Raw genomic sequence first — 26,689 nt, forward strand, 5'->3', positions numbered from 1 at the left:
AAAAAGATTACTTATTTCAGCTTGAAGCACTTTAAAGCTAAATAAACTAATAAATAAAAATAAAAACTATGCAGACAAAAAAAACAACAACCCCTAATTAAAATGACAAAACACAACAAAATTACTAAAACCATTAAATGTGAAAACAGAAAATATAAAAATGTTCAAAAATTGATATTAAAATAACAATGCTAGTTGTTATTGCTATTATTGTTAACTAAAACTAATAAAGAAAGCTGAAATAAAATATAAATATTAGATAAGCAATGATTAAAAAAGTTGATTTGGCCAACGACCTAAAACCAAATAATTAGAAGTGCTGAAATTTTGTAAACTAACACTAAAATTGAAATCAAATAAACTAAAGCTAAATAAAATCATAAAACACAAATAAACTAATAATAATAATAATAATAATAATAATAAAATCACATTTCAAAATTGTTACATTTTTAATTCAAAATTAAGATAAAAGCTGAAAATATAAAAGTAAAAGCTAAATAGCAATATATATATTAGTAAATAAATCTTTATTTAATTTTTTATTTAGTCCAAAGTACTATTTAACATCACTGAATCACTTTATTGTTTTTTAAATTGTTATTTTATTATTCAAATATTACACCAACAAATCAAAATGTATAAGTTAGCACTTTTCTCAGTGTAGGGCATTTGTTTTGTTGTGAATAATGCGCGCTGACCCTGAGGACTCTGTTGAAGTCTTCTTTATCCACTCTCAGGAAGTGGCAGTTGTCCTCTCTCAGTACGATAGACGCTGCCCGAGGTGCGTCATTCACCAGAGCCAGCTTCCCGAAGTCATCTCCCTCATGTAGCGTGCAGACTACACCCTGCAGCGAGACGTGACCCAGACAAACCAGCAAAGGGCACAGACACTTATGAAAACATCTTCCAGCTGTAATTCAATTTGCACACACACATTCCTGGCACAGTCTGCATGCACTATAATTGGCTTGAGAGTGATTATCTGGTCTGCATTATCACATATTAAACGCTTAATTAGTCTGTTGAATGTGAAGCATTAGTGGGGAATTACTGGTCTGACCTTTCCATATATCACCACGTTAACGGAGCCCTTCAGGATGATGTACCATGACGTGCCCTCCTCCCCTTGATTAAACACTAGGAGCAAGAGAGATCAATAATGAACATCAAACGCATCTGATGCAGAACACAGACAAATAATCTAAGCTCTAATCTCACAGCACTCATTTAAAGATGGTTAGTTCTGAATGGCTTGACTTCATTTTAGTGGTGTAATGATTTTGACACTTACACACTGTGCCTGCTTTGGCATGGGACTCAAATATCAGAACACCAGCTAGTTCCCTCTTCACCTGAGGAGAAAACACAATACAATAGACTCTATACTAGTGATGAAACATGTCCCAGTGTAATAATGAAAATGGAAAATCACCTTTATTTGAAAGCAAATGATATTTTAATAATGCAAACACATTAAGGCTCAGCTTGAGATTCATGCATTAATGCAATAGTTCACCCCAAAGTGTAAAAACAGTCTATATATACAAAAAACATATATATATATATGACCCTGGACCCCAAATCCGGTCTTAAGCCGCTGGGGTAAATTTTTAGCAATAGCCAAAAAAACATTGTATGGGTCAAAATGATCAATTTTTCTTTTATGTCAAAAATTATTAGGATATTAAGTAAAGATCATTTCCATAAGATTTCCTACCGTAAAATATCAAAACTTAATTTTTGATTAGTAAATATACATGGCTAAGAACTCGATTTGGACAAATTTAAAGCTGATTTTTCAGTACATATTTTGATTTTTTTTACACCCTGAGATTCCAGATATTCAAATAGTTGTACAGTATCTCAGCCAAATACTGTCCTATACTAAAAACCATACATCAAAGCTTATTCATTCAGCCAGATGATGTATAAATCTCAATTTCGAAAAATTGACACTTAAGACTGGGTTTGTGATCCAGGGTCACATACATATATATATGTGTGTGTGTGTGTGTGTGTGTGTCTCTGTGTGTGTGTGGTGTGTGTGTGCGTGCAGTGTACAATATATAAAAAATATATAATATATTATATATATATAAAAAATATATATATATATATATATATAATATATATATATAATATATATATATATATATATAATTATATATCTATATATATATATATAGACACACAGTAAGGTCAAAAGTTTTGGAAACATTACTATTTTTAATGTTTTTGTGAATAGAAGTTTCTTCTGCTTATCAAGCCCTGCATTTATTTGATCAAAAATACAGAAAAAAATTTAATATTGTGATATATTATTACAATTTAAAATAATTGTTTTTAAATTTATTATACTTTAAATTATCATTTATTTCTGTGATGCCAAAGCTGAATTTTTAGGCTCATTCTCACATGATCCTTTAGAAATTTCTAATATGGATGATTCATTATCAAAGTTGGAAACAGTTCTGCTGCTTAATATTTTTTCAGAACATGTGATTTTTTTAGGATACTTTGAAATAAAAAGTAAAAAGAAGAAGCTATGTTTTTAAAATATAAATATTTTGTAATAACAATATACACTACCGGTCAGTAATTTTGGGGTCAGTCATTTTTTTCTTTCTTTTTTTAAATAAAATCAATACTTTTATTCAGCAAGGATGTGTTAAATTGATAAAAAGGTGATAGTAAAGATAGAATTTTTTTTTTTTATTTTGAAGAAATTCAAAAGTTCTTTTTAACCTTTTATTCGAATATATTAGACAGCAGAACTGTTTCCAACACTCGATAATAAATCAGAATATTAGAATGATTTCTAAATGATCATGTGATAGTGATGTACATGTGACAATGAAGGCTGGAGTAATGAATGCTCGAAAATTCAGCTTTGCATCACAGGAATAAATTATTATTTTTTTAAAGTATTGTGGTCAAATAGAAAAAAACTATTATTTTAAGTTGTAATAAATTTCACAATATTACTGTTTTTTCTGTATTTTTGATCACAATAAATGCAATGAGCATGAAGAGACTTCTTTCAAAAACATTAAAAATAGTAATGTTTCCAAACTTTTGACCTGTACTGTATATATACACACACGAAGAGACTTCTTTCAAAAACATTAAAAATAGTAATGTTTCCAAACTTTTGACCTGTACTGTATATATACACATTTCAAATTTCAATATTTTATTCAGAATACAACACAGATGACACATCAAATGTTTAAACTGAGAAAATTTATCATTTATTCAGAATACAACACAGATGACACATCAAATGTTTAAACACACATCTCAAAAAAAGTTGGGACAAGGCCATGTTTACCACTGTGTGGCATCCCGTCTTCTTTTTATAACAGTCTGCAAACGTCTGGGGGCTGAGGAAACAAGTTGCTCAAGTTTAGGAATAGGAATGTTGTCCCAATTCTTGTGTAATACAGGCTTCTAGTTGCTCAACTGTCTTAGGTCTTCTTTGTCGCATCTTCCTCTTTATGATGCACCAAATGTTTTCTATGGGTGAAAGATCTGGACTGCAGGCTGGCCATTTCAGTACAAGGATCCTTCTTCTATGCAGCCATGATGTTGTAATTGATGCAGTATGTGGTCTGTCATTGTCATGTTGGAAAATGCAAGGTCTTCCCTGAAAGAGACGACGTCTGGATGGGAGCATATGTTGTTCTAGAACTTGGATATACCTTTCAGCATTGATGGTGCCTTTCCAGATGTGTAAGCTGCCCATGCCACACGCACTCATGCATCCCGATACCATCAGAGATGCAGGCTTCTGAACTGAGCACTGATAACAACTTGGGTTGTCCTTGTCCTCTTTAGTCCGTATGACATGGTGTCCCAGTTTTCCAAAAAGAACTTCAAATTTTGATTCGTCTGACCACAGAACAGTTTTCGCACTTTGCCACAGTCCATTTTTAAATGAGCCTTGGCCCAGAGAAAACGCCTGCACTTCTGGATCATGTTTAGATATGGCTTTTTTTTTGGCCTATAGAGTTTTAGCCGGCAACGGCGAATGGCACGGTGGATTGTGTTTTCTGGAAGTATTCCTGAGTCCATGTTGTGATTTCCATTACAGTAGCATTCCTGTATGTGATGCAGTGCCGTCTAAGGGCCCGAAGATCACGGGCATCCAGTATGGTTTTTTTCCGGCCTTGACCCTTACGCACAGAGATTGTTCCAGATTCTCTGAATCTTTGGATGGTATTATGCACTGTTGATGATGATAACTTTAAACTCTTTGCAATTTTTTCTCTGAGAAACTCCTTTCTGATATTGCTCCACTACTTTTTTCGCCGCAGCATTGGGGAATTGGTGATCCTCTGCCCATCTTGACTTCTGAGAGACACTGCCACTCTGAGAGGCTCTTTTTATACCCAATCATGTTGCCAATTGACCTAATAAGTTGCAGATTGGTCCTCCAGCTGTTTCTTATATGTACATTTAACTTTTCCGGCCTCTTATTGCTACCTGTCCCAACTTTTTTGGAATGTGAAATCTAAAATGAGCCAATATTTGGCATGACATTTCAAAATGTCTCACTTTCAACATTTCATATGTTCTCTATATTCTATTGTGAATAAAATATAAGTTTATGAGATTTGTAAATTATTCCATTCCTTTTTTATTCACAATTTGTACAGTGTCCCCACTTTTTTGGAATCGGGTTTGTATATACTTTTCTATTGTGAATAAAATATAAGTTTATGAGATTTGTAAGCACCTTACAGTGGTGGAGAGATGTGATAAGGCTTTAATATGCATCAGCTCCTCATAAATGATCTCCAGGTCATCTACTGTCCTCTGGCCAGGCCTGCAGAGAAGAGCATGGAGGACAGTGATGACTTTGAAACTTATTTTGACATTTTAAAAAGTGCAGATATTACATCTCCCAGGACCTTTAGAAGGTCTCTCCATCAGTTACAGCATGCATATAAAGGTCTAATCTGCCTTTAAAGACTTTCAGACCATCATAATTGTGGGAAAGTTAGGAAAGCAGCCAAACAGGAGCAGATACAGATCTTCTCTTAATAACCCAGAGTCCTCTGGGGAACGTAATGACTCATATTAACAGGCGCTGCTGCTGCTTCTGAGGGAGAACGTACTGTTTACTCAGGATCATTCGCAGATGGGCGTCAGGTCCGATCTGAGAGAGGAGCAGGAGGGTGTCCTGTAGTTCTTCATCGCTCTCTTTCTTCTCTTCCTCAGTGGGGAGGGGTGCGTCCTCGCTCTCATCCTCCAGGAAGCGATAAAACAGATACTTATCTTGGAAACTCAGCTCCTGGTCCACTGCAGCCAAACACAGAACAAACCGGTAATAGAGACCAACCATATAACACAGAAACCCATGTGTGGCTCATTTTACACTCACTGAAAAATATACAAAAGATACAAAAGTTCTCTCTGGGGCGGTACCGTTTTAAAAGGTACTTATATGTTCTCTAGGCAATAATGTCATTATTCAGCTCAGTTCGGTTCAATATTGTTTTAAGTTCAAAAACTGTTGCAAACTGCTGTGATTTCCTACCTGAATCAATGACTGACCTGCATGTACACTAGATTGGGCTTGGTAAGATTTGTAATGTTTTTGAAGTCTCTTATGCTCAAGCAAAGCTGCACTTATTTTATAAAATATGTGAAAACAGTAATATTGTGAAATACTATTCCAATTTCTATTTGAATATATGTTACAATTTATTCTTTTGATGTCAAAGCTGAATTTGTAGCATCTTTACTCCAGTCTTCAGTGTCACGAGTTAGTAGTTATTTATTTTTATTGCCATGTCAGCATCTAAGGCAGCTTAATGGCAAAAACTACAATAATACAAGTTACATAAACACAACATAAAAACCAAGCAAACACAAAAATATGGCATTTTTTTAAAATTATATGATTTTTTTAAAGGTGCTGTATGTAAAATTTGGAGTCTACTAAAGCATAAATATACCATAATATGTTTGCAGATATTTAAGAAACATGCTAAGTTAACATACTTGTTTATCTGAAAAACAATGCTACAGTCAGTTATTCTCCTTCGAAAATGTGTGTTTGGGCTGGAATCTCTGTTTTGGTTTGTGAAACCCGCCCACAAATACCCAGTTGTATTTCAGCACCCCAGGTTGCCAGTTGGCGGGAAACACAGCGTATTTCATTTCATTCATCGTCAAGTGCTCTCGTTCCTGTTTGTGTCATCAATCTGGCAACCTGCGTGTGCATCAAGTCTGAGGAGGAGGGGCCAGGTGAAAAAACCCTCTCAATATTTTGAATTTGGACTGCAATACCTAGTTCAGCCACTCGGCGTCAATCCTACATACAGCATCTTTAAATTAACACATGCTAAAAATATTAAAATCTTTTCTGGTAAAATCATACTAAACAAATCCCTGAGTGAGCGTTCAGTGTCACATGATCCTTCAGAAAGCATTTTAATATGCTGATTTGCTGCTCAAAAAACATTTCTTATGATGATTAATGCTGAAAACAGTGCTACATAATATTTTCGTGGAAACTGTGATTCTTCGAAAAAATAACATTCAAAAGACATTTAACATTTATTTGATTTTTTTTTTTTTCCGTAACATTAGAAATGTCTTATCTGTAACTTTTGATCAGTTTAAAGTGTTCTTGCTGAATAAAAGTATTAATTTCTTTCACTTCTGAGGGATAGTGTATGAGATGACACACTCACCGTGGTTTAGGACGCCCTCCTCCAGCAGCACCTGCCACATCCCTACAGCCTGAACACGAGAGTGAACACAGGAAGTGTGCTGCATCAGCCAATCAACGAGCTCCGTGCCCATACAGCACCGCCTACACACACACAGAATACTGATAATCCACTGAACCACTCCACACACACACAGAGAGCTGTGTTTAATGGCTTATAGACAGTGTTGGGGAGTAACTAGTTACAAGTAATAGAATTACATAATTTAATTATAGATGGTGTTGGGGATTAACTGGTTATCACACCCGGGCTCACCGCCAGCGGGTGGCTTTAGTAAAACAGCTAACGGCAAGATATGCGTTTAATGTGTTAAATATAAAAGGAATATGTCAAAGTCATTTATATGTGCCAATCTTCCTGCTGCCAGCTGGTGGCGCTATGACTATAACTGGATTTTGTCATGTAGATTTCTTCAGTCCAGCACTTTTATCAAGCATATGAAATTTAGTGCAGATTGACCATGGTATGTTTGAGTTAGTATATAAAGCATGAGGTGTCCTATTGCCAACAGGTGGCGCTATGATTATAACTGAATATTGGCCTTTAGATATCTTCAGGCCATGACTCTTTTCTAAATATTTAAAGTTTGGTGCAGATTGGACATTGCATGTTTAAGTTAGTGTAAAAACAAGCCATTTCTTGTTGCCAGCAGGTGGCGCTATTATTATAGTGGAATATTGACCTTCAGATGTGTTCAGGCCCAAGGCTCTTTTCGAACATGTCAAGTTTTGGGAAGATCGGACATCTTATGCCTGAGTTACAAGAACTTCTATTCCCATGGTGAGACATTGAACTTTGTCATGGCGCCATGGCCACACCCTTTAATGAAAACTCAAGATGTTCACAATTTAACATCGCAAAGGCCTTTAGATTAGACTCACCAAAAAAAATTATAAAGTAATCATAAAATTTCTTGGAGTAGTGTTGTTACAGTGTAAAACATGTCACTTCCTGTTGCCAGCAGGTGGCGCTATAACGATAACTGAATATGGGCATGTAGATATGTTCAGGTCAGGAGTCATTTTCAAACATGTGAAGTTTTGAGGCAGATTGGACATTGTATGTCTGGGGTTATAGCAACTTCCTTTTTCATGGCGAAAACTTCGAAATTTGTATGGCCGCCACAGACACGCCCTTCAACGAAACCTCAAGATCTTCGCAATTTAACATCGCACAGGCCTTTAGATTACAATTACCAAGTTTGGTGTTGATTTTGAATAAATCTCTAGGAGGAGTTCGTTAAAGTACAAACCCTTGAAAATGGCAAAAACGACACAAATTTTGCAGAGGAAATTCAAAATAACCGACTTCCTGTTGGGATTTGAATTTTCGTACCAAGAGACTTTTTTGTAGGTACTGGTGTGTTACATGTGTGTACCAATTTTTGTACATGTACGTGAAACGTAGCTCGAGGCTCACTCCGTTAAACATGTATAGGTGGCGCTATCGAGGCATTTTGACACACGCGATGGAATATTGGCCTTCAGATGTGTTCAGGCCAGGACTCTTATCAAACATGTGAAGTTTGGGCAAGATCGAATCATTTTATGCCTGAGTTACAACAACTTTTATTCACATGGCGAGACATCGAAGCTTGTGATGGTGCCATGGACACGCCCTTTAACGAAAACTCAAGAGCTTCACAATTTAACATCGCACAGGCCTTTAGAATAGAGTGACTGAAAAAAAACAATTGATGTCAAAAAATTTCACGGAGTAGTTTGTTAAAGCGTAAAATATGTCACTTCCTGTTGCCAGTAGGTGGCGCTATGACTATACCTGAATATTGGCATGTCAATCTGTTCAGGTCAGGAGTCTTATCTAACATGTGAAGTTTGGGGCAGATTGGACATTGTATGTCTGAGTTATAGCAACTTTATTTTTCATGGTGAATCATCGAAATTCGTCAGGCCGCCACGGACACGCCCTTCAACGAAAACTCAAGATCTTCGGCAATTTAACATCACAAAGGCCTTTAGATTAGGTATACCAAATTTGGTGTTGATCTGAATAAATCTCTAGGAGGAGTTCGTTAAAATACAAGGCATGCAAATGACAAAAATGATGCAAAATTTGCTCATAAAATTAAAAATAACCGACTTCCTGTTGGGTTTCGGATATTGCTCCAAGAGTCTTTTTTGTAGGTACTGATGCTTTACATATGTGTGCCAATTTTCGTGCATGTACGTGAAACACAGCTCGAGGGCTGTTGATTTTTTTTACGATAGGTGGCGCTGTCGAGCCATTTTGCCACACCCCCTTCTGAAACCTATATCCGATGAAAATTTTCACCAGGTCTGACGCGTGTGCAAAGTTTCAGGACTTTTCGAGCATATTTAGGCTCTCAAAAATGCGATTCATTTTGGAGAAGAAGAAGAAGAAGAAGAATAATAATAATAATTAAAGCTGCAAGCAGCGATGAACGGGCCCTCGCACCCAGGCTCACCGCCTGTGGGCAGCTTTAGTAAAACAGCGAACAGCGAGAAATATGCATTTAAAGTGGTAAATATAGGAGGAATATGACAAAGCCATTTATATGTGCCAATCTTCCTGTTGCCAGCAGGTGGCGCTATGATTTTAGTGGAATATTGACCTTCAGATGTGTTCAGGCCAAGACTCTTTTCGAACATGTGAAGTTTGGGGAAGATCGGACATCTTATGCCTGAGTTACAACAACTTATATTCCGATGGCGAGACATCGACATTTGTCACGGTGCCATGGACACACCGTTTAATGAAAACTCAACATGTTCACAATTTAACATCATAAAGGCCTTTAGATTAGACTGACCAAAAAAAATTATAAAGTGTCATAAAATTTCTAGGAGTAGTTCGTTACAGTGTAAAACATGTCACTTCCTGTTGCCAGCAGGTGGTGCTATGGCTATAACTGAATATGGGCATGTAGATATGTTCAGGTCAGGAGTTTTCTCAAACATGTGAAGTTTGGGGCAGATTGGACATTGTATGTCTGAGTTATAGCAACTTCCTTTCTCATGGCGAAACATCAAAATTTGTATGGCTGCCACAGACACGCCCTTCAACGAAACCTCAAGATCTTCGCAATTTAGCATCGCAAAGGCCTTTAGATTACACTGACAAAGTTTGGTGTTGATCTGAATAAATCTCTAGGAGGAGTTCGTTAAAGTACAACCCCTGAAAATGGCAAAAACGACACAAATTTTGCAGAGAAAATTCAAAATAACCGACTTCCTGTTGGGATTCGAATTTTGTACCAAGAGACTTTTTTGTAGGTATTGTTGTGTTACATGTGTGTAACAATTTTTGTACATGTACGTGAAACGTAGCTCGAGGCACACTCCGTTAAACATGTATAGGTGGCGCTATCGAGGCATTTTGCCACACCCGATGGAATTTTGGCCTTCAGATGTGTTCAGGCCAGGACTCTTATCAAACATGTGAAGTTTGGGCAAGATCGGACATTTTATGCCTGAGTTAGAATAAAATTTTATTCCCATGGCGAGACATCGAACTTTGTGACGGCGCCATGGACACGCCCTTTAACGAAAACTCAAGATCTTCACAATTTAACATCGCACAGGCCTTTAGAATAGAGTGACTGAAAAAAAAAAACATTTATGTCATAAAATTTTCTCAGGGTAGTTTGTTACAGTGTAAAATATGTCACTTCCTGTTGCCAGTAGGTGGCGCTATGACTATAACTGAATATGGGCATATCAATCTGTTCAGGTCAGGAGTCTTATCAAACATGTGAAGTTTGTGGCAGATTGGACATTGTATGTCTGAGTTATAGCAACTTCATTTTTCATGGCGAATCATCGAAATTCGTCAGGCCGCCACGGACACGCCCTTCAACGAAAACTCAAGATCTTCGCAATTTAACATCGCAAAGGCCTTTAGATTAGGCATACCAAATTTGGTGTTGATCTGAAAAAATCTCTAGGAGGAGTTCGTTAAAATACAAGGCATGCAAATGACAAAAAATGATGCAAAATTTGCTCATAAAATTAAAAATAACCGACTTCCTGTTGGGTTTCGGATATTGCTCCAAGAGTCTTTTTGTAGGTACTGATGCTTTACATATGTGTGCCAATTTTCGTGTATGTACGTGAAACACAGCTCGAGGGCTGTTGATTTTTTTACGATAGGTGGCGCTGTCGAGCCATTTTGCCACACCCTCTTTTGAAACCTATATCAGACGTAAATTTTCACCAGGTCTGACGCGTGTGCAAAGTTTCAGGACTTTTCGAGCATGTTTAGGCCCTCAAAAATGCGATTCATTTTGGAGAAGAAGAAGAAGAAGAAGAAGAATAATAATAATAATAATAATAAACAAAGCAGATACAAGAGGGTCCTCACACCATCGGTGCTCGGGCCCTAATTAAAGCTGCAAGCAGCGATGAACGGGCCCTCGCACCCAGGCTCAACACCACCGGGTGGCTTTTGTAAAACAGCGAACGGCGAGAAATATGCTTTTAATGCGGTAAATATAAGAGGAATATGTCAAAGTCATTTATATGTGCCAATCTTCCTGCTGCCAGCTGGTGGCGCTATGACTATAACTGGATTTTGTCATGTAGATTTCTTCAGTCCAGCACTTTTATCAAGCATATGAAATTTAGTGCAGATTGAACATGGAATGTTTGAGTTAGTATAATGCATGTTGTGTCATATTGCCAACAGGTGGCGCTATGATTATAACTGAACATTGGCCTTTAGATATCTTCAGGCCATGACTCTTATCAAATATCTGAAGTTTGGTGCAGATTGGATATTGCATGTTTAAGTTAGTGTAAAACAAGCCATTTCCTGTTGCCAGCAGGTGGCGCTATGATTATAGTAGAATAATGACCTTCAGATGTGTTCAGGCCAAGACTCTTTTCGAACATGTGAAGTTTGGGGAAGATCGGACATCTTATGCCTGAGTTACAACAATTTCTATTCCCATGGCGAGACATTGAAATTTGTCACGGTGCCATGGCCACACCCTTTAATGAAACCTCAAGATGTTCACAATTTAACATCGCAAAGGCCTTTACATTAGACTGACCAAAAAATTTATAAAATGTCATAAAATATCTAGGAGTAGTTTGTTACGGCGTAAAACATGTCACTTCCTGTTGCCAGCAGGTGGCGCTATAGCGATATCTGAATATTGGCATGTAGATATATTCAGGTCTGGAGTCTTCTCAAACATGTGAAGTTTGGGGCAGATTGGACATTGTATGTCTGAGTTATAGCAACTTCCTTTCTCATGGCGAAACATCGAAATTTGTAAGGCCGCCACAGACACGCCCTTAAACGAAACCTCAAGATCTTCGCAATTTAACATCGCAAAGGCCTTTAGATTACACAGACAAAGTTTGGTGTTGATCTGAATAAATCTCTAGGAGAAGTTCGTTAAAGTACAACCCATGAAAATGGCAAAAACGACACAAATTTTGCAGAGAAAATTCAAAATAACTGACTTCCTGTTGGGATTCGAATTTCGTACCAAGAGACTTTTTTTGTAGGTATTGGTGTGTTACATGTGTGTACCGATTTTTGTACATGTACGTGAAATGTAGCTCGAGGCGCACTCCGTTGAAAATGTATAGGGGGCGCTATCGAGGCATTTTGCCATACCCAATGGAATATTGGCCTTCAGATTTGTTCAGGCCAGGACTCTTATCGAACATTTGAAGTTTGGGCAAGATCGGACCTTTTATGCCAGAGTTAGAATATACATTTTATTCCCATGGCGAGACATCGAACTTTGTGACGGCGCCATGGACACGCCCTTTAACGAAAACTCAAGATCTTCACAATTTAACATCGCACAGGCCTTTAGAATAGAGTGACTGAAAAAAAAAAATTTATGTCATAAAATTTCTTGGGGTAGTTTGTTACAGTGTAAAATATGTCACTTCCTGTTGCCAGTAGGTGGCGCTATGACTATAACTGAATTTGGGCATATCAATCTGTTCAGGTCAGGAGTCTTATCAAACATGTGTAGTTTGTGGCAGATTGGACATTGTAGGTCTGAGTTATAGCAACTTCATTTTTCATGGCGAATCATCGAAATTCGTCAGGCCGCCACGGACACGCCCTTCAACGAAAACTCAAGATCTTCGCAATTTAACATCGCAAAGGCCTTTAGATTAGGCATACCAAATTTGGTGTTGATCTGAAAAAATCTCTAGGAGGAGTTCGTTAAAATACAAGGCATGCAAATGACAAAAAATGATGCAAAATTTGCTCATAAAATTAAAAATAACCGACTTCCTGTTGGGTTTCGGATATTTGCTCCAAGAGTCTTTTTTGTAGGTACTGATGCTTTACATATGTGTGCCAATTTTCGTGCATGTACGGTGAAACACAGCTCGAGGGCTGTTGATTTTTTTACGATAGGTGGCGCTGTCGAGCCATTTTGCCACACCCTCTTCTGCAAACCTATATCAGACGTAAATTTTCACCAGGTCTGACGCGTGTGCAAAGTTTCAGGACTTTTCGAGCATGTTTAGAGGAGGCCCTCAAAAATGCGATTTCATTTTGGAGAAGAAGAAGAAGAAGAAGAAGAAGAAGAAGAAGAAGAATAATAATAATAATAAATAATAAACAAAAGCAGATACAAGAGGGTCCTCACACCATCGGTGCTCGGGCCCTGATTAAATAGTTGCAGGTAATAGAGTTTCATTACAGTTACTGAGAAAATTAAAATGTTAACGATTACAAAAGGAATTATTTCAACACACATACAGATTTGATTGATTTCGTTCCAAAATTGCACTGACTGCTTTAAAATATGAGACAAGAATGTTTCAGGAGTTTATTAGGACACAGAATAGGACACGTTTATTCGATAACTGTTTTATTTCCTATTTGGGTTTATGCCTATGCTTTATTTTTTTTAATTAACTGTATTTTTTTTTCCCAAGGCATTGTTTCCTGTCATAGCTATGCAAAGATTTGATTTCAAAAACAGTATCATAGCTACTAAACTATTTCTTGTTTTGGTTTTAAATCTGGATTTAACCTCAGAATGATCCCAACACTGCTTAGAAGAATAGAAGGATATAATAAATTATAAAATATATAATATTTAACACAGTAAATAATAATATTAAAACCCTAAGACTACACTTACCTGTATGTTTTAAGGTGGTACTTCCTGTCTCTGATAATGTGAGGTGCTCTGGACAGGATGGTGTTTCGTAACACTTTACTTGCCCGCAGGATCTTTTCTGACGGCACCTGAGAGACAGACATAAACCACTCTGTACATAACAAACAGCTCAACACTGTGATTGACAGCTGTCACACTGACAACAGGGTGGCTGGAATACCTGAGCAATGGATTCGGGGTGAAGTTTGGTGGGACTTTGAATGAATGATTTCTGGAAAACAAACGGATGCGGATGAGATGGATGCAGGACCATTAGCTGCGTTCTTGAGTCTTTTGTTAACCTTTACACAACACAGTGAAATATTGGCAGACAGTTGAAGTGTATATTGTTTCTGGCTGACAGAGTCAACTGTAAAACTGTTTAATAATAAATGACTGCTTTCTGTGAAATATTCAGCCATATTGACTCCATATATATATGGGAAAATGCAGAGTGAGCAATATCATAACATCTCATTTGCTGAGGCATGGCTTTCTCAAAAATAATTTATAATATCTTAAGTTACATAAAACTAGCTTTGAATGACAGCTGGTGCAGGAGATTGCCTAACAATAATACTAATGACCCTGTGCTCACTCTATGTGCATTTAGATCATTTTCAAATGTATGATTAAAAAAATAAATACATAAAATTACATAAAATTGTGATACTCAGAAAGCAACATCTGAACATTTTCTGGAGAAAAGACAAATAAATAAACTCCACTTGATCCTTTTCTCTATATTTTCACACAACCACACTACCTTTTTACGATTTTCTTGAAAACTGTATACCTATATTTTCATTAAAATGATTAATTAGCGTGTTTCTTTCCTGTTCAATGCTAAATCCCATGCATCAATGTTGTAAACTATATTTACACGCCCAGCTAAACTTTAGTGAGTAAATTTGGTTGTACCCAATTCTTTGAAAATGCCATTTATTCATAACAAACCCATCAGCATTAAGTCATGTGCTTTAATATCAGAACAAATGTCATCACAAGCAGCTTGTGTAGAATTCTGCTGACTATTCTGTTCTCATATTACATAATATTTAATGTCATGTTGTCATACTACAGTGTTTCTCAGCGCTTCGAGCAGAAGGCAGGTCTGGGGCACTGCTCTCCCTCCTGACGCTGGGCCAGGGCCAATCTGCTGCATTTTTAACCAAACCTTTTAAATAATTCATGACCATCCTCACCCAGACTGTACATCTACAACAACACACGACCCATAATCAAACTCTACAGTGATTATTACTAGACACACTTCATACTGCTTCTATCAATGAAGTGTTCACAGTGTTTGACAGTGAGTCAGATTTGCCAACAAAATATCACATTATATTTAAGGTAAAAAACTAGAGGCAAAGCCATTTAAGACCTTTTTAAGACCAAGTAGAGAAATACATCAATGTGTTCTCTTAATGTAAATGTCTTGTATAAGCAACTCTTCAGTTGTTTGAAAGTTTGAAAATACAACTTCCAACCAAACTCAGTTACTTTAATGATTTTTAAATAAAGATACATTCACTTGAGAATATATATACAGTATATATAAGTTTGTGAAAAATAAGTGTTTATCATTCAAACAAGGGGGGAAAAAAATCTTTTTATACCCCATTGACAGATATTTGTTCCTAAGCATAAACTCACAGGTAAATGTATCTTGTTTTAAAAATGTTAAGATATTTGTATTGGAAAATAACAAAAATACTGAGGAATACTGATTAATTTTTAGCAATGCAATATTTAATTCCATGCCTTTATAAATTTAAGATAAGACCGTTTTAGGCCTTAATTTGTGAAAGGGCAAATTAAGACTTTTTAAGACCTGCAGAAACCCTGTTTATGAATTGGTTAGTTATGAGATTTGGGGCTATTTTGATATTTACTGATGTTCTGAAGGTTTTTACAGAGTGCATATTTAATTAGACAATTCCTTTTTTGCTTACTTTAACAACATTTCAGAAATCTAGTAATACAAAATGTATTGTGTTATACTGTGAAAAAGTGACTGGAGAAATATGGTGATATCTATTAGTTTTGAATCTATTTTCAATAAACACACACATCTATCTATCTATCTATCTATCTATCTATCTATCTATCTTTTTATCTATCTATCTATCTATCGATCTATCTATCTAATGATCGATCTCTTTTTTTTCTTATCTATCTATCTATCCATCCATCTATCTATCTATCATCCATCTATCTATCTATCTATCTATCCTATCTATCTATCTATCTACTATCTATCTATCATCCATCTATCTATCCTATCTATCTATCTATACACATACACACACCAGATATATATATATATATGTATATATATATATATATATACACACACACACACACAAATATATATATATATATATTATATATATATATATATATATATATATATATATATATATATATATATATATATATATATATCTTAGTGCTGTCAAACGATTAATCGCGATTTATCACATCCAAAATAAATGATTTTGTTTACATAATATATGTATCTATGCTGTGTATATTTATTATGTATATATAAATACAAACACATGCATGTATACAGTATATTTCAGAAAAATAGGTTGTTTATATAGTAAATATATTTATTTATAACAAATTATATGTATATAAAAAAAGACTTGTAAATACATGTAAATATTTTAAATATTTAATTTATATATTTTATTTTTTTTTATTTATATAAGCATAATAAAATTAAATATATATTATGCAAACAAAAACTTTTATTTAGTATGATTAATTTTGTGATTAATTGTTGATTATCGTGATTATATATATATATATATATATATATATATATATATATATTATATATATATATATATATATAGAAAACATGCTTTTAGAACTCAGAACTTCTTCCCAGTTCAAAAAGACCATTAACTGGAACTTAAAAGCAAAAATATCTCAAAATTGTTTTTGTTCCAAACAAACAGATTCTGTCTGCAGTCCAGCTAAAGTTACTCTAATGCAGAGCTTATCTCACACAGAACAGACTGTGAGCAGTATTAACAGTGAACTCATCCAAGTTCAAATCAATATAAGAGTGTCAGCTGAGCTCTTCAGCATCTTACAGCATAATTTACACACTTCCTTCATTACATAACGATTCTGTACATCCACGAGACAGATTCCTCCTTCTGTTAACCAAAGCAACAAACACATTTAAGTGAATAAAACAGCACCATTATGCAAATCACAGAGACTGTGCTGTGGCTTGCATTGATCGCCTGCCTATTTGGATGCATCTTTAGAAAAGTAAACAAATAAAACGGAAGCACTTGTTGCTGTAAAATTATTGAGAGGTGTGTTTTGTTGTAGGAGTGGTGGGGGGGTGATGAGAGGGGTGGTTGGTGCGGGAAGGAATACATACGAAGAGAGGAGGAGGGGATGGTGGAGGAGATTGGTTGATTTGAGTTTTCAAACAAATGTATTCTCGTTCTGTCGAGGAGATGGTGGGAAGGAAGGGTGTAGTTATATCAGAACTGACGCAAAAAACAAGAATCAAACACTTTTTGCATGTTAGGGGAGTCAAGATGGACTTCGAGGAGCTTCTCATGAACAGGCTAGGAGAAATTCATTTTCTCTTCACATTTTTGGACACTGTTTATTTACAAAAGAGAAGCTGGAGCTGTTTCATCATTAGCTTTGCCTCCTGGTGTCAGGCGTGAAGAGAGTTTGTATGAGATTTCACAGTACGCTCTTCAAAACAAAGGGAGGTTTTCACAGCAGTGCCAAGAAGAACAACTCTGGTCACAAAAGAAACTTTCAGTGAACAGTTCTTAAAAAGAACCATTATTTCTTAGTGTGAAGAACTGTAAAGAAGCGTTTGTGGAATGGAAAGGTTCTATGGATGCTAAAGGTTCTTCATGGAACCATAGATGCTAAGAACCTTCTAGATTTTTAGATAATTCACAAACCACCTCACAATAAGGACAAACAGGACATCTTATACTGTCAAAAAGAGTTTTCATGCAGATAAAACTGAGCATGGACAGCAGTGTAGAACCATATTTAATTTTTTACATGAATGAAACCAAGGCTGTGAGTAGTTAACTACCGTAGTTAATCGTAAAAAAAATGTTCCCTAATCTTAAATGAGTAATCTGGAGTAATCTTAATCACTCAAGACACTTTGCTAAACTTCTGTGTCCCACTGAAGAATGAAAATCATATACTTTTAGAATGAGGGTGAGTAAATGATGATGACAGACATGAGTGAACATGTGGCCTGACTGAAGAGATGAAAGATTTCAAAGACAGAAGCTTAAAACAAACCTTATTTAAGTGTTTGGATGATGATCCGGGTGAACTGTTGTTCAGATGCTCTTTGTCAGGCATTCCTTGTAAACCAAATAAAAGAATTATATGATGAATATAAAAGATCAAATCTTTAAAATCTAATATTGAGCACCATCGTTTAGTCAAGATCAGAAGATTCAGCAGAAGTGATAGTTAAGTAAGAAGATTAAATATGGTGTGTAAAGTCATCATGAGGCAGCAGGATGTGTGTAATCTTCAGTAATGTGTCCTGTGGGGCTGCGAGGAACAGCGGCAATCATTACACACACCACAAACCCTTTCTCCTTCAGGAACAATAACTCCAGCCCTGCACAACCCTCTTCACAAACTCTTTCTCCTTCAGGAACAATAACTCCAGCCCTGAAAAAAAATATTCTTTTACAACACTTACTCAGTTACACTCATTTTGATTGTGATGAAGCAGAAATGTGATCCTGGACCACAAAACCAGTTTTTTTTAATTGAGATTTATACATCATCTGAAAGCTGGATAAATAAGCTTTCCATTGATGTATGCTTTGTTAGGACAATATGTAGCCGAGGAACAATTATTTGAAAATCTGGAATCTGAGGGCGCAAAAAAATCTAAATATTGAGAAAATCACCTTTAAAGTTTAAATTAAGTTCTTAGCAATGCATATTACTTATCAAAAATTAAGTTTTGATATATTTAAGGTAGGAAATTTAAAATATATCTTCATAGAACATGATCTTTACTTAATATCCTAATGATTTTTTGGCATAAAAGAAAAATAATAATATAATACGATATAATACAATAATTTTGACGCAAACAATGTATTTTTTGGCTATTGCTACAAATATACCCCAGTGACTTAAGACTGGTTTTGTGATAGTTGGTGAAGAGGTGAGTAATAGAGATATGGTAGACATATGGTATTCAAATGTTTGGGATTTTTGGGTTTTAGTTAGTTTTATATAGTTTTATTAAGCAAAACATGCATTAAATTGATTAATGTGACAGTAAAGGCACATAATGTTACAAAAGATTTCTATGTCACATAAATGCTGTTCTTTTCAACTTTCCATTCATCAAAGAATGATTTCTGAAGGACACTGAAGACTGGAGTAATGCTGCTGAAAATTCAGCTTTGCATCACAGAAATAAATGATATTTTAAAATATATTTAAATTGAATGATGTTTTTTTATATTTTAGTATTATTTTTAATTTTTGTTATGTTTTATTGTTTTTATTTTTTTTTTTGTGTATTATTGATAATAATTTCATATTTTGAGATCTTACCAACACCAAACTTTTGGTTTATGTTTTGATATTTTTCTCACTAAAAGTTATTTTATGATTTCAGAGGAGATACTTTCAACTTGATTTTTTTCTTGATTTTTTACAGACCCTCATCACAATATGCTTTAGTTTTATGGAGAAAAAAAAGGAGTTCGGAAAATGTATTATTTGTTACCTTATCTAGAATTATAAACTTGTCTAGAATTATCACTGTTGGGTGAACAAAGACAAGTGTGTGTACTTACTGTCAGTATTTGGGCCGCTCTCCATAACACCGTAGGGAGGGACCAGCAGACCAGCCATACACCGACGATAATTCTGAAAGATACAACACTACAGTCACAAACGAGACGTGCCACAAAGACATCGAAAAGAAATGAATAAATTACTTAAAATAGTCAAATAATGTCACCATGAAACTCAATTTGACCCAAATTACTTAGTGCGTGTTCCTGGTCTTTTCAGACAAACTTCATCAGTTATTGCAAAGAAAAACAAGTTTGTGCTCTCAGTTTTTCATCAAAACTTTCCTTTATATCTGGCATCACAAATGTCACTTTTCTGCTAATCACTTGCTATATAGAGATATTTCTCATGATCCAATCATCTCCTGGTGGATAAAATCAAGTCCTGCCCTACATTTTTGGTTGAAAATCCCATTTCACTTGGAAATACATCAATACATGTGGAGGTAAATGGGTTGTGAACAACATTTCTTATGGGTAGAAGAGTTGGTCATATATGAATAATAGACGCAGACATGCACGAACACACACATTTGCTCAGTGATGTAGAAGCTGTAAGAGACATGACTAACAGCATGAGCTTTGAGTAACGGTACACATAATACACACATGAAAACCACCATAAACCTGGTCCCCCAACTGAGTCTGCTTCCTCACAAGGTTTCTCTCGCCTAAACATCCCATGAAGTTTCTTGCCATAGTCGCCTACAATCTAGTTCAGCTTTAGAGTGTCAGCCCAGAACGATGAACTCATCTGAGCACAAATAAGAAAAGCAGTTTGAGAGGAAGAGTTTGGAGAGTCGTCTGTAATCTCTTTAATCAGGTCTGACTGCAGATCAGAAAGGATTATGCTGGATTAAATCAATATTTCTGAGCTAAAGATCAGACGGCACACACAGGTCACACACATGTGCACATTACTGACACAGAGCTCCTGATGTACAGTTCACATCAAATACTATCACAGGTACCAGCAGTCGTTCACGCTGCATGCAGTGCATTCATATCAAAATGTTAATTTCACAGTGTTAAAGATAGTAGACTTTAGCATGCTTTATAACAGAAACAATATCATTTAAAAGAATATTCTTAAGTGTGAACTGAATGTAACACTTTTGGACACTTAATTACATGTTAATCAAAACATTGCATTTTTGTTTAAATGTATATTAAGTGCAGGATTTTTTTTGATCCACTTGGGTAAGACTTAAGTACATTTCTATTTGTAATTTGATAATTACTGCTATTGTCTTTACTAAGTGTAGTACTGAATACAGACTAAAATCTACTTTTATGCAATTTCTATTGAATATTTAATGCATGTATTTAAGTATATTCGTAATTACACATTTCAAATGATGATGCAATTTAGTATATTTAATATATATATATATATCATTGCTGTCAAACGATTAATCCTGATTAATCGCATCCAAAATAAAAGTTTTTGTTTACATAATATATGTATGTGTACTGTGTTTATTTATGTATATATAAATACACACACATTCATTATATATTTTGAAAATATTTACACGCATATACACATATATATTAATATTATTATATTATGTATAAATATGTTTAATATGGAGGGTATTTAATTTTGTCATGTTTCCAGCTTTCTACTATAGCAAGTTATTAAGAAATATTACTGTTTGTTTGTCTCCTTTCTTAAATACTTTTTTCTTAAAAAAAATGTTTCTGAAAAAAAAAGGATGATAATAAGAGAGCACACAGGCACTCGACATTTCCATTAACATCTTTAACTGACATCAAATTCTAGACAGACAGATGGACAGATGGACAGATAGTGCCGCTGGGCAGGGCACTTAACCTTGGATTTCTCTGGAGGAGAGCACTAGTAGACTTTATGTTGCTTTGGACAAAAGCATCTGCTAATTATAGACACACGAGAGAGATTAGTGCCCATTTAGTGTTTGGAAAAGGGGCAGAAAGTCCAGCTTGTCCTGCTCGTCCATAATGGGTTTAAGACCTCGCCACATGCAGAGGTTTCGCACATCCCCAAAGACCGTATTCAATATGTCAATAAATTTAATTAACATCTGTTTTGATCCATCAAACCTAATACAGAACTGAAGATGTTTTGCATCACTGTATCTTTATAAAGGATTCAGAACTGAGAAAACGAAATACAGCACAGATGAGCTGATGAATATCATTATATAGACAGAGCATGATGGCATAAGCTGATTTTATTATTCTCAAAGCTGAAAGTTTTAGTAACAGGAGGTGCCAATAAATGAGGCTCAGTGACTAATGACACAGAGGCGGCCCGAGCCATTAACCAGGACACCTGGGACAGTTAATGTGGCCTTTCTGAGTGCCTGGCACTCTGGGGAGTGGAGTCTCTCTGAGAGAGGACAAGTCATTATCTCTGACTGATGCATCCCATGAATCACACAATTATGTCTATCGATAAATGACACAACACTGAACACAGCAGTCAGAGAGTGAGTGTGCATATGGGGTTAGCTCACCCAAAAATGACATTTCTGTCAGCGTTTACTCACCTTCATGTTGTTCAAACTCACATGACTTACTTTCTTCCATGAGTCAGATTTTTTCAATGAACTGCATGAGATCGTTCACGAAGCCAGTCTGAATGATTCAGTCATCAGCTGGACTAATCCAAGCCTCGAGTTCACATTCATTGTACTTGCATAGTAAACAACAACAACAACAACAACAACCAATCTTCAAAAACACAGTCCTCAAAATTCTGCTTCTGTGTTGATCATCTGGGTTTGGGTTTACATTTACACATTTGACAGAAGCTTACATACATAGCTACACAGGGAATTGAGCCCATGGTGTTGGTAGCGCCTTACTCTGCTGTTTGAGCTACGGGAAGGTAATCCGTGTATGTCTCACAGACTGACATGAGGAATAAATGATTACAGATTTTCATGCAACAACATTCAGACATGTCAAACGTTGCCTTTAGAGACTAAATGCATCTTGAGGCCACTGTACATTCAGTCCTCTGAAATGCTATATGTACTGTACGGTAATTAGTGTAAATATCATGTGACATTTCAAACAATAATAAGCAATCCTTCGTAAAAATAAAGTGCACTGAATTTCATAGAAAGTACCCCCTTTGTGTACTTCAAAACTTAAAAGTATATATATGTATATATGTATATATATATATATATGTATATATATATATATATATATATATATATATATATATATATATATATATATATATATATATATATATATATATGTTTTGTTTTTTTTTTTTTTACAAAAACTGTACTTGCTGATAAAAATATTAATTAAATAAAAGGCAGCTTAAGTGTACCCAAAGTTTTAAAAATATGCACTATATAATAATGTCAAATTATAAGTTTATGTAGTGTGTTAGATATTACATTTTAGCGCTCTACTTTAAAATATTTTAAAAGAGAAAATTGTTTTATTATTTTATAATTGTAATAATATTTATAATATATATTCATATTTATAATATAATAGTAACATTTATTCCAAGTAACCAAAATGTGTTATGCTTTTAGTTTTAGTAAAGCTACCCTGCATATGTGCTGCTGATCATATACAACAAATATGCTATACACTAAACTCTAATGACCTGAATGATATACAAACAGCAACAGAACATGACAAATTACCCATCATCCCCTGGGGCTTAAGTGGGGTGCTGTGACTGAAGGAGACATGACAGCCCAGAGGTGCTTAGTGGAGGCTGATATACAATTACACAGTCAGATGCACAAACACACAAACAGCACACACAAAATTATGTTTAAACAGTGTTTCTACAGAAATAAATACAAAACAAAAGTCCTTATAATTAGATCACTGTGGCTGTGCAGTGCTGTCAATTTAAAAAAAAAAAAAAAAAAACACCTGAAGCTCAAGACAGTAATGAGTTCAATCCAAATTGAGTTTCCAATAGCGGGAAGACCCAGACCCTCAATACACACAATACAAACACACACACACACACACACACACAAAGCTGGAAGGGGACAATGGAGTACTTTATGTGGAACAGCATAAATATCACCTGCACATGGCCACTCACTCAAACACATAATGATGAGACACAATAAACACACACACAACACACACACACACACACACACACACACACACACACACACACACAGCTGATATACAGAAGTGCACATGTGCTGCAATGATACTGAATGTGGCATGGTTTTGTTTCTTTAAGTTGCAGGCATCCGTCCTGAGCAAAGTAATGAGTAATGAAGCGTTCGTGCTCAGAGTGTGTGAATATCTCAAGCAAACTCTTACATAACCCACCTCTACACTTTCACACGCCTCTGAGAATCAGACAGAAAACTCCCCAGAACAGATCTAGATTTAAAAATACCAATGTTTTTATGATATCCATTATATAACCTAGAAATATATCTTGATTATTTAGATGTTATTGTTTGGATTTTTTGTTTTGTTTTTAATGATGTAGATTTGACATAAATGGTGAGCATATATGGTGAGCATATAAGACTTTTACCAAAAACTTGTTCTCAAATTCAAAGAGTTTTGCTTGTCTCGTGGAGCCTCTTCTCCACTCACACAGAAATACTGAGGTTAGTTTTGGGAGGGTAATGAAACCTCATATTTGATCGATTACATCTGTCTCAATGCAGAAACCCAATATATCAACAGGAAATGACAGCACTGAAATAAGCCATTGTGTGGCTGGTCTGCACAACTGTTCTGCAAAAAAAGAAAAGAAAAGGTTTATAAAGACCATCTGTGAGATCTATGCCACCCTGAAAAAAATATTTAGAACTAATCAGAGTGTCCATCGCCATGACAACAGTAGCCTGCTTCTGAGATAATTAGAGTTTGACTTTGGCGTTTTTTGACTGTAAAGATGAAGGAGTGTTTCCAGCATCAGTGGGGCATCTGACCATTACCAGACAGTATCCGTGATCAGCTGCTTGCTAGAAAATAACAATATGCTGTTTAGTATTCAGTGGTCCTCTTCTTTGAAATGGTTTTGCAACCAACAAAACCTCAAATGAATTATTTTCATTTTAAATGCAATGTATTATAATTGCAACCGACAAATAATTAAAATATCAAGCGCATTTTCTGGATAAACCCTACTACAGTTACTGATCATTAGGATCATTATAAATCTGCAGGAGCAGAGATATATAGTCAAACTAATGCCTCAATTAGGAAGAAGGTATGATTGTTAGGAGATGAAAGCCACATCAACCATCCAGGGACCTCAAAGTTCAGAACTGAGAAAGATACAGCAATCAAACAGAAGATAGATGCCATTACTACTTAGAGAGATCCATGTCTGGGGCAAAAAACCTCAATAATGATGCAACTGAGATATGTGGACAGATGTGGTGTCAGACGAGAGCAAACAGAGCAGTGTGGATGGGCAAACTTCAAAGCTACACGGATGCAGGGAAGCATGCAAAAAGGAACTTGAACGGAATCTTGGATCAATTCCATCCAGCAGGAAAAATATTCAAAAGGGAAGTCTAATCAACACTGAACTGGCTCAAATACAGACTAACCTAAATATCAAAACTGCAGTGCACAGGTGTCACCCAAACCTGAAAGATCTGAAGCAAACTTGGAGCAAATTGTGGGCATTGAATGCTTACATTTGTGTCAATAATGAAATAGACTTTCCCTGAGAAATATTCACTGGAGTATACAGTCTACTCTGTATAAACGATAGTTTTGCTCCACTGAATTAAGATGAGTTTTAACTGTTTGATTTGTTTTTGTGAATGAGTCATATTATATAAAACAGTAGTGTATTTTCACTTTGTGTTGCTAAATAAAATATCAGAATGTTAATGCTATGTGCAAAACAGCTATTAATTTTAATATATATATTTTTGATTTCTGTGACACAAGCAATGCCAAAAGGAATTCCAAAATAATTGTACTTTCTGAAAGAAGAAAACATTATATAAAGCTAATTCTGGTAACACTTTAGTATGGACTAATTCTCACTATTAACTAGTTGTTTATTAACATGCCTATTATTAACATATTGGCTGTTTATTAGTACTTATAAAGCCCATATTCTGCATGAGCATATTCTTACATCCCCAATCACCTAAACTTAACAACTACCTTTCATAACTATTAATAAGCACCAAATTAGGAGTTCATTGATGCAAAAGTCTTAGTTAATGGTTTGTTAATAGTGAGAATTAGACCTTAAAATAAAGTGTGACTGCTTATTCATTTAGAATTTCTTTGTTGTGAAATAAAAGTTTCACAGAGAAATAAAATGGTTGAAGGTATGCACTCTACTACAGCATGATGCCATATCTGAACATGTTAACTTTAGCATTTAATGAAATTATGATTGAAGTATCAAACACATCCAGAATAATTAGTGCTTTATTTGAGCTAACATCACTGCAAAAACTATTTGCGACAAACTTGCAATGAATTTGTAGCAATTTTCTGTTCTTTTCTCACAAGACCTCACCTCATTAAAAACAACTTCAAACCTCAATATAAACCTCAGTATCTTACACACATGCAGTCCACTGTCCTAAACATATCAGTGCTGAAAGTTCATATTACATCCTGAGATAAAAACAATCAAGCACACATTCAAACGGTGCCCTCAGAGCCACAGAATACACACCTCAAATAAAGCAAAGCAGAACAAGTGAGTGCTCAGACACTTACCTACAGTAGTGAGTGACCCATGAGTGACAAACTGAAGGGACTCTATCTGTCTTTTTCTCACTACTATTAGCATCTAATACAGAGAGGTCTATATGACAGCTCAAGCATGCTGTAGTGTGTGTGTGTGTGTGTGGTCAGAGCGGCAGGCAGAAGAGAGTGCTGATGTAGTAAGCATGTGTGTGTGTGTGTAGGGCTGAACAGGCAGCTGAACCCCCCCCACCCCCTCCACCCCAGAGCAGAGTGGTTGCTAGGCGATTTGA

General features: G+C 35.4%; 1 protein-coding gene across 4 annotated transcripts in view; it reads right to left on the bottom strand.

The window, feature by feature from the left end:
- LOC109054047 (rap guanine nucleotide exchange factor 4-like) overlaps positions 1–26,689 on the bottom strand; it is a 67,909-nt gene that overhangs the window by 17,927 nt on the left and 23,293 nt on the right. For 2 of the 4 annotated variants that reach the window (XM_042730613.1, XM_042730616.1), the window contains exons 5-14: positions 19,725–19,797; positions 18,190–18,254; positions 14,054–14,104; positions 13,855–13,961; positions 6,708–6,829; positions 5,124–5,307; positions 4,747–4,831; positions 1,295–1,355; positions 1,064–1,140; positions 702–848 (exon numbers count right to left, since the gene is read on the bottom strand). In XM_042730613.1, coding sequence (XP_042586547.1) covers positions 702–848; positions 1,064–1,140; positions 1,295–1,355; positions 4,747–4,831; positions 5,124–5,307; positions 6,708–6,829; positions 13,855–13,961; positions 14,054–14,104; positions 18,190–18,254; positions 19,725–19,797 — 972 coding nt within the window. Of the gene's footprint in view, positions 1–701; positions 849–1,063; positions 1,141–1,294; positions 1,356–4,746; positions 4,832–5,123; positions 5,308–6,707; positions 6,830–13,854; positions 13,962–14,053; positions 14,105–18,189; positions 18,255–19,724; positions 19,798–26,429; positions 26,601–26,689 lie in introns of those variants that run through there. The other 2 variants (XM_042730615.1, XM_042730614.1) reach the window with 2 other exon arrangements.

This window comes from Cyprinus carpio, chromosome B9 (genome assembly GCF_018340385.1).
Source record: "Cyprinus carpio isolate SPL01 chromosome B9, ASM1834038v1, whole genome shotgun sequence".
Lineage (NCBI taxonomy): Eukaryota > Metazoa > Chordata > Actinopteri > Cypriniformes > Cyprinidae > Cyprinus > Cyprinus carpio.